Here is a 13,201-nt window from a genome sequence, read left to right on the forward strand (position 1 = left end):
TCAAAAGTTCTTCAACTTCTCCAAAAATCACAGGTACTCGCAAGTAACTCTAAACTAAGCAAAACTAGCAGCTACAAACAACTCCTTTCAATCCCAATCAAACCACCGAAACTTCAATCTAGCAGCAAACCAACCAACCTATACTAAACAGATCATATTCAACAGCCAGAACCAACAGTATATCCTCATCAACCTCAGATCAACAAATAAGAGCAAGTAGATCAAATTCCACATAAGAAGGGTAAACCGATACAATCCACACATCACAGACAAAGATAAGACAAATGCGATGCAAAATGCAATAATGATGTCATGTAGTCGTGATGCATGTCTGTCCTACGATACACATCTGTTGACGTAATCAGTCCGCGCTGAATACTCAAATTAGAACCCATGAGGGCCTCACATGGACCATGTATCACCGCCGAAACCAGATCCCATCGGCATCCAAATCGCTAGCCGGAGCTAGTCCATCTCATATATCTCTAGCCGGAGCTAGTCTCAACTGTGTCTCGTATCCATCCATCCTCATATCAGTGTCTCAAAACTCATGCAACAGATAGTTCACACATGAGATGAATAATGAATATGCATATGTCATCAATCACAATCATATCACGATCACATCATAGTATTACACCTCATCTGTCTCAATCACAACCATATCACGATCACATCATAGTATTACATATCATCTGTCTCAATCACAACCATATCACGACCACATCATAGTATTACACATCGTTTGTCTCAACCACAACCATATCACGACCACACCATAGTATTACACATCATCTGTCTCAACATCAATGTCTGTATCAATCATAGCCTACTCATGCTCTTCTATCCCCTCAATATCAGTTATCACATGACTTATTCAACAAATTCAAGTCACATATAACAAATTTAGCTCGTTTTATTCCCCATCTTTCAATTACAACAATTTCAATCAACAAATAAAACTCATCCTCAATCCCCATTACTCCCCAACACAATTAGGAAAGTAGTCATGTGTAGTCTAAGAGTTTAACAAAGTTTAGAAGTCACTTGCCTCAAAACACTTCAACTAGTAACTCAAATTTGAGTTTTACCCTTTCGAGCACGCTCCAAATCACCACAATCTATTCATAAATGGAATCTCACAATCAATACGAATCTAACAACACCAATATCGTGAAATTTGGAGAAAAGGGTAAAATGGTCAAAAAAATCTCGTTCCGGAAAATATTCTCGAAATCTGGAAATTTTTAGTGAAAAATGTTCCCCAAGAAATTTAGAATCCAATAGTGAAAACCGTTTCGAAAAAGGAGTTGAAATGAGTTCACAAACTCAAATTTTCTATTAAATTCGGATTAGGCAAAAACCCCCAAATTTTACAGTTGAGATCTCAATTTTTGATGTTAAAATCCATAAATAATCGATGGAAATCAAAGATATAAGTTGGAAATAACTTACCCAATGAATTCCTTGCGAAAATCCACTTGAAATCACCTATTTTCGAGCTCTCAAAGTCTAAAAATGGAGAAATAGGTATTTTTCAAGTTGGGGGAAAATGACTACTGTTTTTTGACTTAAAAAGGACTGCTATTGCAGCTGAAACACAACAATAACACCAAAGTTTAAGTCCCTGTTGGACCCTCGGGATTCGTTCGGAATCTCGTGCACACAAACTAAATATGTACCCCCACTAAATTCGACGTTCCGGACTCAATGGAACCGTCGGAATTTGAATTCGAGGACTCCTAGACCCGAAATTCAATAAGATGTCAAGAAATTAGTTTAACGCCAAAAAAATTCGAAACTCAAACGGAGCGTCTAAAAATTCAACCAAGACTCATTCTAGACTTAGAATCGCCTCCCGAAACCAACGGTACTCTCGGAATTTCAATCTGAGCCTCGGAACCTCATATGTTGACCAAAGTCAACTCTTTATCAAAATTTCACAACTTTAGCAACTTAGGACCTCAATTCTTCGTTTCAACTCCAAATTCGACTCCGTAACTTCACACATACCCGTTTCGACATTCTAAAACTGCCGGAATCGACGAAAATCCGATCCGAGTCCCGAAACTCCAAATGACTCGAAAAAGCACTTTTTAACCAACTTTAACTCATAAAAACTCAACTTCTCAAAAACTCAACTTTTTACCAACTTTTCCTCAAACCAACTTTACAACCACAAAACATGGGACTCGGGGCAACTACCGAAAGGGCAAAATAGTCATTTCCACGAAAAATTACCAAAATGACGTTTCGGGTCATTACATCATTCACCACTAAAAACCATGTTCGTCCTCGAACATAAAGTAAAAGAAAGTACCTGAAGCCTCGAAAAGCTGGGGATATCGGACCCGCATATCATCCTCGGACTCCTAAGTCGCCTCCCTATCTGATCGATGCCTCCACTGAACCTTCACTGAAACGATGTCCTTGGTACGGAGCTTGCGAACCTGCCTGTCCAAAATAGCTATAGGCTCCTCCTCAAATGTCAAATCTGGACTCAACTCCACCGACTCAACCGAAATCACGTGAGACTTATCCGGAACATACTTCCGGAGCATAGAAACATGGAAAACTGGATACACGGCTGTCAAACTAGGTGGCAAGGCTAACTTGTAAGCCACTTCTCCCATCCTCTCCGAAATCTCATATGGGCCAATGAACCTAGGGCTGAGCTTGCCCTTCTTCCCAAATCTCATCACACCTTTCATGGGCGATACCCGAAGCCAAACTCGATCACCCACCATGAACTCTAAGGGTCGAACCCTCCTGTCAGCATAGCTCTTCTGCCTACTCTGGGCAGTCAAGAGCCTACTCTGAATCACACGAACACGCTCCATATCCTCTCTAAGAATATCAGTACCAAGGGAGTTCACCTCCGCTGAATCAAACCATCCAATAGGTGATCTACACCGCCTACCATACAGTGCCTCAAAAGATGCCATCCCAATGCTAGAATGATAACTGTTGTTGTAGGCGAACTCTGCCAATGGCAAGTGTTGATCCCATCTAGTACCAAAGTCGATCACGCAAGCTCGAAGCATGTCCTCCAACACCTGAATAGTCCTCTCAGACTGACCGTCAGTCTGAGGGTGAAAAGTTGTGCTCATGTCGAGTCTAGTGCCCAAATCATGTTGTAATGCTCTCCAGAAATGAGAAGTGAATATTGAACCCCTGTCAGACACAATGGACACCGGCACTCCGTGTAATCGCACAATCTGACTAATATAAATCTGAGCCAACTTCTCCGCTGTATACCTCACTCGGACAGGGATGAAATGAGCAGACTTGGTCAGTCTGTCGACGACCACCCATATAGAATCATAACCACCCACGATGGTAGGCAATCCAACTACGAAGTCCATAGCAATCCTCTCCCACTTCCAAGTAGAAATGGGCATCCTCTGAGTCACACCACCAGGCTTCTGGTGCTCACACTTGACCTGCTGACATGTCAAGCACCTAGCCACAAACTCTGCAATATCCCTCTTCATCCCACACCACCAATAGTGCTGACTAAGATCATGATACATCTTCGCCGCTCCGGGATGAATAGAATACCTAGAATAATGAGCCTCCTCAAGAATCAATCTGATCAAATCACCAACCTTGGGCACACATATCCGGCCCTCAATCCTCAATACACCCTCAGAGTCAATCTTAGCCTTCTTGGCTTCACCACTCATCACCTTGTCCCGGATGAGACACAACTTCCCATCTTCATACTGATGCTCTCTAATCTGCTCCATCAAAGATGAACGGGCCTCAACGAAGGCAAACACACCTCCACTCTCCTCAGAAACCCGAAATCTCACCATGCTGTCAAATAACCTCTGAACATCCCGAACCAAAGGCCGCCTCTCAACACTGATCGCGGCAAGACTCCCCATACTAGGAGTCTTCCTACTCAAGGCATCGGCCACCACATTGGCCTTCCCGGGGTGATACAAAATGGTCATGTCGTAGTCCTTGAGCAACTCAAGCCACCTACGCTGTCTCAAGTTCAGATCCCGCTGAGTGAATATGTATTGTAGGCTCCTATGATCAGTAAATACCTCGCAATGAACACCATATAGGTAATATCTCCACAACTTAAGCACAAACACCACAGCCGCCAACTCCAAATCATGAGTGGGGTAATTCCTCTCGTGTGCCTTCAGCTGTCTAGAGGCATAGGCTACAACCTTACCTTTCTGCATCAAAACACCTCCAAGTCCAACACCCGAAGCGTCACAATTAATAGTAAATCCAACACCTTCCTCTGGCAAAGTCAAGACAGGTGATGAAGTCAATAGGGATTTGAGCCTTTGGAAGCTCGCCTCACACTCGGGTGACCAATGAAAAGGAACCGTCTGCTGAGTCAATCTGGTCAACGGCGCAGCTATAGTAGAGAATCCCTGAACAAAACGCCGATAGTAACCCGCCAAGCCAACAAAACTCCGAATCTCGATAGGTGATGTAGGTCTAGTCCAACCCTGAACCGTCTCAATCTTGGCCGGATCAACCCTAACTCCATCCTTAGACACCACGTGCCCTAGGAAAGCCACTGACTCAAGCCAAAACTCACACTTAGACAATTTAGCATACAACTTCTCATCTCTCAACTTCTGTAGCACGGCCCTCAAATGACAAATATGATCCGCCTCGGTCTTGGAATATACCAAGATGTCATCAGTAAACACAATCACGAAGGAATCCAAGTATGGGCGAAACACTCCATTCATCAACTCCATGAACGTCGCAGGGGCATTGGTGAGCCCAAATGACATCACCAAAAACTCATAATGACCATATCGTGTGTGAAAAGCTGTCTTCGCCACATCTGAAGGCTTAATCCTCAACTGATGATACCCAGATCTCAAGTCGATCTTAGAGAACAAGGCTGCCCTCTGAAGCTGATCAAACAAGTCATCAATACGGGGAAGGGGATACTTATTCTTCACCGTTACCTTGTTCAACTGTCTATAGTCAATACACATCCTCATCGACCCATCTTTCTTCTTCACAAATAAGACCGGTGCACCCCAAGGCGACACACTAGGGCGTATGAATCATTTACTCAATAAGTCCTGAATCTTATCCTTCAACTCCTTCAACTCAGCTGGAGCCATACGATAAGGTGGAATAGATATGGGCTTGGTGCCCGGCTCCAAGTCAATAGAGAAGTCAATATCACGAACAGGAGGAACACCAGGTAGATCCTCGGGAAACACATCAGGGAACTCCTGAACCACCGGAATAGACTCCATGGCGGGTGACTCAGCTCCAACATCCCGAATAAAGGCCAAATAAGATAAACAACCCCGGTCAATCATCCTCTGAGCCCGAATATGAGATATGACCCTGTTGGGATACGAACCACTAGTCCCTCTCCACTCCACTCTAGGAATACCCGGAATAACTAAGGTGATAGTCTTAGCATAACAATCAAGAAGCGCATGATAGGGGGAAAGCCAGTCCATACCCAATATGACATCAAAGTCTAACATATCAAGAAGAATCATATCCACCCAAGTCTCATACCCTGATAAGACAACAAGACAAGATCGATATACTCGATTCACCACTAAGGGTTCACCTACGGGTGTAGAGACTCTAATAGGCACAGACATACGATCACAAGTCAACTCAAGGCCGGAAGCAAAATATGTAGACACATATGAGAATGTAGAACCAGGATCAAATAACACGGAAGCAAGCCGATGACAAACTGAGACGATACCTGTGATAACTGCATCAGAAGCCTCAGCCTCGGGCCTCCCAGGAAAAGCATAACACTGGGCACCTCTGCCCCCACTCTGTGAACCTGAGGCGCCACTAGCACCTCTACCCGAAACTCGTCTGCCTCTACCAGATGCCGGTCCCCGACCCCGACCTCTAGCCGGAGGTGCTGAATCTCTCTCTGGGACCGCAGAGACAGTACGGTGTGGTCTAGACTGAGTCTGATGTGGACACTGACGAATCAAGTGGCCTGGATCACCGCAACCATAACAAGACCTCGGTGTGGATCCTGACTGTGAAGAACCCGAAGTAATGCTATAACCACCTCGACCCGAACCTGGAGGACCCCGAGCTACTGGCCCACCCTCGATAGCTGGTAATGAAGCATGTACTGGCCTCTGACGCAGGAAGGACCCGCCTCCCCTGTGTGGGCCCCTACCTTCTGACGAGGTACCCGAATACTGACCACCTGTACGGACCCTCTTGGGCCCACCAAAATCATCCCGCTCAAGCAACTCAGCCTCTCTGGCTGCACTCACTATAGTCTGGAAGGAAGCACCCTCTCGAGATGATCTAAACACATAACTACGGATAGTGGGAATCAAACCCCTGACAAATCTGCGAATTCGCTCAGGCTCACCTGAAATCAAAGCAGAGGCATGTCTCGACAACTGACAGAATCGAGCCTCGTAATCTGCGACTGACATGCTACCCTGCACCAAACTCTCAAACCTCATACGGCTCTCCTCCTGTACACTCCAAGGGATGAAACGACCCTCGAAGGCACTAGAAAACTCACTCCACTCCATAGGAGGAGATCCCGCTGGTCTCGAACTCATGAAGGTCCTTAGCCACTCCCTAGCGACACCGCGTAACTGAAAGGACACAAATCGGACTCCCCTCTCATCTAACATGCGTACCGCCGCCGACATCTCTCGACTCAAGGTCAAAAACTCGTGAGCATCATCAGTCTTAGCACCATGAAACTGAGGTGGTTTCATTTTCTGAAACCGCTCATAGCAGACCTGGTCATCATCTGCCAAGGCCACCTCAAGGGCCGCCGATACACCTACAACCGGTGCTGGAACCTGTGGTGGCTGAACCACCGGCTCTGTAACCACTGGAATCTGATGCTGATAACCAGGGGCCTGTGCCCCTACCCCAGCTTGTAACCCCGCTGGTATACCTGTTGCACCCTGAGCAAGACGCTCCAATAACCCAAATATCCTGTTGAGTCTGTCATCATGAACTGGGGGTGCATGGCCCGCAGGAGCCTGCTCTGCAGCTACTCCAATTTGTGGCTCAGGTGAAGGCTCTCTACCTCGGCCTCGGGCAGGTGCCGCTCCTCTGGCACGGCCTCGACCACGTTCTCGGCCTCTAGCCCGACCTCTACCCCTAGCTGGGGTCTCAACTCTGACCTCGGGGGCTGCCTCCCCCCTAACAACACCAATACTGTAAAATTTGGGGGTTTTTGCCTAATCCGAATTTAATAGAAAATTTGAGTTTGTGAACTCATTTCAACTCCTTTTTCGAAACGGTTTTCACTATTGGATTCTAAATTTCTTGGGGAACATTTTTCACTAAAAATTTCCAGATTTCGAGAATATTTTTCGGAACGAGATTTTTTTGACCATTTTACCCTTTTCTCCAAATTTCACGATATTGGTGTTGTTAGATTCGTATTGATTGTGAGATTCCATTTATGAATAGATTGTGGTGATTTGGAGCGTGCTCGGAAGGGTAAAACTCAAATTTGAGTTACTAGTTGAAGTGTTTTGAGGCAAGTGACTTCTAAACTTTGTTAAACTCTTAGACTACACATGACTACTTTCCTAATTGTGTTGGGGAGTAATGGGGATTGAGGATGAGTTTTATTTGTTGATTGAAATTGTTGTAATTGAAAGATGGGGAATAAAACGAGCTAAATTTGTTATATGTGACTTGAATTTGTTGAATAAGTCATGTGATAACTGATATTGAGGGGATAGAAGAGAATGAGTAGGCTATGATTGATACAGACATTGATGTTGGGACAGATGATGTGTAATACTATGATGTGGTCGTGATATGGTTGTGATTGAGACAGGTGATATGTAATACTATGATGTGGCCGTGATATGGTTGTGATTGAGATAGGTGATGTGTAATACTATGATGTGGTCGTGATATGGTTGTGATTGAGACAGATAATGTGTAATACTATGATGTGATCGTGAAATGATTGTGATTGATGACATGTGCATATTCATTATTCATCCCATGTGTGAACTATCTGTTGCATGAGTTCTGAGACACTGATATGAGGATGGATGGATATGAGACACAGTTGAGACTAGCTCCGGCTAGCGATTTGGATGTCGATGGGATCTAGTTCCGGCGGTGATACATGGTCCATGTGTGGCCCCCATGGGTTCTGATTTGAGTATTCAGCGCGGTCTGATTACGTCAACAGATGTGTATCTTAGGACAGACATGCATCACGACTACATGACATCATTATTGCATTTGCATCGCATTTGACTTCATCTTTGTCTATGGTGTGTTGTTTTTTCCTATTTGCCCCTCTTCATGTGATATATGATCTATTTGCTCTTACATGAGGATATGAGGTTGATGTTGAGACACTGTTGGATATATCTGTTGATTATGAATTGTGTAGAATAGGTTGTTGGTTCGCTGTTAGAATGAAGTTTCGGTGGTTCGGTCAGGATTGAAAGGAGTTGTTTGTAGCTGCTAGTTTAGCTTAGTTTAGTGTTACTTGCGAGTACCTGTTGCTTTTGGTACTCACCCTTGCTTCTACACAGTTGTGTAGGTTGACAACTCTATCAGATCCGGCTTATTACTCATCTTCAAATTAGAGCTTCCAGACTTACTTGAGAGGTAACGGTTCATTCCAGACGTGCCCTCAAGTTATCTATATTTACTGTTCTGTTCTATTCTAGAACTTTACTATGAGACTTGTATATTTTATTCAGATACTGTACTAGAGGTTTGTACATGTGACAACCAATTCTGGGGTTATGTTGAGTTTATTTAAAGACTTCCGCTTATCTTTCTATCTTATTCTTGTTTTATAAATTCTGTATTGTCGGGTTTTTGGGTGTTAGGCTGACGTGTCCGGTGGGGTTTGGGCACGTGCCATCACATCTGGTTTTGGGGTGTGACAATATACGATATATTTTTATATAATGAAGAATAAAAAGCAACATCCCTATTTATAAATAATAGTAAGACACCAAACCAAATAAAACTAGGATTAGAAAATTAATTCCAATTTCCTAACTAGACATAATTAAATTAATACCAAAATAACAAATCCTAGCTCCTAGAATAAAGGTTCTATTTATTTTGATAAAATAAAATAGTAGAAAGAAAACCTACTTTCGCACTAACTAGAAGACCTAGTAATAATTTTAATTACAAATCTTATTTACACAGAGAGATCAGTAGTAATTAAATAAATTAGCAAATATCAAGTCCTAACGGTTTAGGTTTCCAAGATAAGAAAATAATTTAGTTACTCTCATAAACCACAAGAGAATAGAAGGAGGGTTTTGACTTTGCAGATTTGAGGAGTGGGAGTAGGTTTGGAATCTGCATAAGTAAAACAAAAATCAAATATGATGAAGAATTTTCCTACTCCTTATCTAATTGAAATATGGAAATATGGAAATAACATCGAGTATGTAAATATTATTGAAAAAGTGTAATAGTTTACTAGATTATAATTAATAGAGAAAAATTGAAGATATAGAATCCTAACTAGCTAGTCTTATATTCTTTTTCTCCTTTGAGATGTTCAACCATCACCTTTGGTGTACTAGTGGTTAGACGCAGCAACTTGCGTGTTTTATTCAAAACAGAAACCATGCGATGAAGATGTCTGCTCCGTTTCTTATCTTCATCATCGTCACCATCCTCACCATCACCATTATCATCGATATCATCATCATTATCATCAATCTTAATTTTCTCAGTTAGCACGTCTGGTGAGATTTGAAACAAAAAGCTTGATTAATTAATCATATATGTATTTGGATTTGGAAAACCTCAAATATAAATAAATATTATATATGTACCTTGAGGTGTGAAATTTCCACGAGTCATGACAATATGTTCCAAATTCTGAAAAACTTTTCGATGTGCGGTAAGGACTTTCATCTTGCCATTCATGATTGCAATTAATAGTTCCAGATGCTTGATTTCGTTGTCAACGTCTTCAATAACGGGTTGAATACGGGATTTGAGTTTCATCTTGACATTCAGGATTGCAATTGATAGTTCAAGATGCTTGATTTCCTTGTTAGTGTCTTCGATAACTGGCTGAATACGAGATTTCACAAACTGCACTCTTGCCTCCATTACTCCACTATCATACAAATCCATTATCCAAACTATTTTATTTATAAAATCAAAAGTTCTTGAATCCTACTTCAAACTTACTTTTCTCTCTATACGGTATATTTTGTAAAGTGGAAAAATAACTAACAATATCCCTATTTATAATAGTAAGACACCTAATTAAACTAAAACTAGAAAATATATTCTTATTTGAACTATTAGGACAAACAAATCCTAATTAGACATAATTAAATAAATACCAAAATAATGAATTCTACTCCAACTTTAAATTATTATTCCAACAAACTTCAACTTCAAACCACACCTATTTTGCTGACAGAGTGGTAAAAAGAAAACCTACTTTCACACTAATTAGAAGACCTAGTAATAATTCTAAATACAAATCTATCTTATTTACCTAGAGTATTAATTAAATAAATTAGCAAATATCAATCCTTAACGGTAAAGGCTTTGAATTCTACAATTAAAATAACTATCTTTCAAAGCTCCCGCGTTGCGCCAATATTCATTTATATTCTTCTAATCACTAATGAAATATCCATCCATCTGTCTCTCGAATTTTCAGAGTTGAACTTTTTTTTATTTTGAACATTAATTTGGATATACAATCTTTAATTATTTAGAAACTACATAAATTTTTTTTACTATAAGTCAAAACAATTAATAATTTAATACTTGAAACACATATAAATAAATCACAGTTAAAAGAGATTTTCTTGTTTGATTCTCGAGTGATATTATTAGTACATAAGAGGAGCTGCATATATAGTAAAATCAAGCAAGTCCATGCTCCAACTTTTCCATCTCTTCCATGAAAACAGGCATGGCTTCTTGTTGCAGACAGACCAAAACTTTGAAACCATCTTTCTTACCTTGAGTGGCGGAAGAATAAGGCAAGAAAAAACAAGATTCAACACTCCCAACCAAGTGTCTAGACAGAGGAAAGACAGTCACAGGGCCACCCCATCCAAAATCAACCGTCTCGTGGCCTACATGCCGCCAATCTGTAAATGCACTCACTCTATTCCCTGATGTGATCCCTTCATCATAATGCAGCTCCTGGAAATCAATGAACGAACGAACATACTCATCTGTGATGATGTCCTTGCTCTTCTTTATCGCGTCTGCTGCTTTCCAGATAGGTTCATTGATGAGGTCCTTTGCGAGGAGCTGAACGTATATTGGCACGCACCCATTGCCCCAGTAACCTGCTGGCAATGGTGGCTTCACTCTTCTTCTGATATTGGTTAGATAGGCATACTTCACTGTCTCATCATCTGAGATTTTAGAAGCCTTTTCCCTGTAGTTTCATAAATTAATAGATCAGTCCTTACATATTAACACATGAAAACAAACATATATATATATAGCCCCCAAGATAAGCTAACTTTTCATAATGTGCAAGTATACAAAATGACAATGATAAAAGGACGAAAAAGTAAAGGAACAATCTTTAAGCATTGATGAGAAGGTCGATACTCCTTTTTAGTATAACAACAACAACTACGCTTCAATTCAATTCCAAACAAACGACTATATATTACCACTAAACAAGTGAAAAGAACATACTTTGCTCGCCATATGAAAGCTCCCAAAGCTTCAAAAGTTGTATAATTTGAACCGGATTGCTCATGAAGAAACCCCTTTAGCCTATCCAACCACTCATCCTTCACCTCAAAGCACTCTCGAACCGCCGGTTTATCTGATTCCAAGTATGGAGACGAATCCCTATCCAAACTGAGAAACTCATGAACCGGAAATTCAACTCGCGGTGGATTCCTCGGTCCAAGCAAATTCGACCGGTCCCACACCGGTTCAATCTTCATCCCCTTCTCCCCACGAGCAATCTCCGCCATAGCATGAAAAAACAGCGTCGATCCCATTCCATCACACATCGCGTGATGAACCGCCGTTCCGAAAACCCACCCACCACACTTAAAACGGTTCAGTTGCAAAATCAAGGGTCGGGTCAACGCCTCCTCATCTCTCGGGTCGGGTACCAGCTTCTCAGCGAAGTTATAATCTGGATCATCCAGGTAGTTAATAGAAGCCAAGGTACAATCCACCGTGGACAGAATTACGGGAACGCCATTCCCCACTTGACAGTGAAGCTCTAGACGGTTGTCCGACGGACGACGGCGGAGAGAGCCGGCGAATTGGTAGTAGTGGACGAGAGCGGCGGAGAGGGAGGAGGTGAGAACTTCATATGGGTCTGGTTTTTGTTGTGTCGTGTCGTCGTTGACGTAGACACGGAGGTATCGGAAAGTGAAATTGAGGTTCCGATCAGTGTCAATATGGGAGAGTGGAAGGACATGGTTTTCAGTGAAAGGCGACTTAGAAGGATAGATTGTGTTAGTTTCGCCGATAGTTACTTCCATTTTTCCGGTAGAATACTGATCGGATAATAATTGCTGTTATTTTCTTGTTTATAAGACGGTAGGTGGTTAATAATTGAAACAAGTCAACAACCAAGTCGTTGATATTGTTTCCTGTTTTTTGTTTTTATTTTGGTAACTACATGACTTCACACTTAGCTTTGATGGTTGTTACGTATTGTTTTTTAATATATTGTATTATTTTAATAAATATAGCATGTTGATAGATTGCATTATTTTAATGAAGGTAGGTTTTGATAGATTGTATCGTTCTTCATTATTACATAATATCATTGAAACTATAATTTGAATGATAGGCCTACAAGAAAAGTAGGGTACCAAATAGAGCTACTATGAAAATATAAGATAAGAGATGAAATATTATTATTAAATAATAAATAAAGACAAAATGAGAAGAAAATATTAAGGTAACGATCAAAACAAACATTGTATTTAAACTAACAATACAATACAATTAGTAACAACCATCCAAACAAGGTGTAAATCATTATCCAAGTTATACATGTTTATTTTTATAAAAGTCATTAAAATATCTATTGATTTAATAGGATGATTTACAACAAATAAATATTTATAAGGTGCATGCGTGCGTGTTTGGTCTTTTGTGGATAGTAGGTGGCGAAAGAGAAAGCATGCATGTTGTTGAATTTTCATGAGGTTCAAGTCTTTGGTCTTTGTCCATAGCTAACTCCAAATCAAATCTCTCCTCTCCGCATGATCCT

At 41.2% G+C, this 13,201-nt stretch overlaps 2 protein-coding genes across 2 annotated transcripts; both read right to left on the bottom strand.

The window, feature by feature from the left end:
* Positions 1–2,372: 2,372 nt before the first annotated feature.
* LOC125828424 (uncharacterized) lies at positions 2,373–10,107 on the bottom strand. The gene is made up of 4 exons (XM_049507719.1): positions 9,801–10,107; positions 9,532–9,707; positions 5,060–7,196; positions 2,373–4,882 (listed from the first exon to the last, which is right to left on the bottom strand). The coding sequence occupies exons 1-4, from the start codon at positions 10,105–10,107 to the stop codon at positions 2,373–2,375; spliced, it is 5,130 nt and encodes a 1,709-aa protein (XP_049363676.1).
* A 718-nt stretch (positions 10,108–10,825) lies between these two features.
* On the bottom strand, positions 10,826–12,516 carry LOC125828580 (spermidine coumaroyl-CoA acyltransferase-like). The gene is made up of 2 exons (XM_049507889.1): positions 11,653–12,516; positions 10,826–11,383 (listed from the first exon to the last, which is right to left on the bottom strand). The coding sequence occupies exons 1-2, from the start codon at positions 12,459–12,461 to the stop codon at positions 10,858–10,860; spliced, it is 1,335 nt and encodes a 444-aa protein (XP_049363846.1). The 5' UTR covers positions 12,462–12,516; the 3' UTR covers positions 10,826–10,857.
* Between the last annotated feature and the right edge of the window lie 685 nt (positions 12,517–13,201).

The sequence above is a fragment of the Solanum verrucosum genome, unplaced genomic scaffold (assembly GCF_900185275.1).
Source record: "Solanum verrucosum unplaced genomic scaffold, falcon-dt-bn FXZP01000273.1, whole genome shotgun sequence".
Taxonomy (NCBI): domain Eukaryota; kingdom Viridiplantae; phylum Streptophyta; class Magnoliopsida; order Solanales; family Solanaceae; genus Solanum; species Solanum verrucosum.

Coding starts and splice junctions, on each gene's coding strand:
- LOC125828580 (XM_049507889.1), bottom strand. CDS start 12,461: ATGGAAGTAACTATCGGCGAAACTAACACAATCTATCCTTCTAAGTCG. Junction 11,384..11,652: donor GCTTTCATATGGCGAGCAAA/GTATGTTCTTTT, acceptor ATGAAACTACAG/GGAAAAGGCTTCTAAAATCT.
- LOC125828424 (XM_049507719.1), bottom strand. CDS start 10,107: ATGGATTTGTATGATAGTGGAGTAATGGAGGCAAGAGTGCAGTTTGTG. Junction 9,708..9,800: donor TGGAAATTTCACACCTCAAG/GTACATATATAA, acceptor AAATCTCACCAG/ACGTGCTAACTGAGAAAATT. Junction 4,883..5,059: donor TAAGATTCAGGACTTATTGA/GTAAATGATTCA, acceptor TTCAGAGGGCAG/CCTTGTTCTCTAAGATCGAC.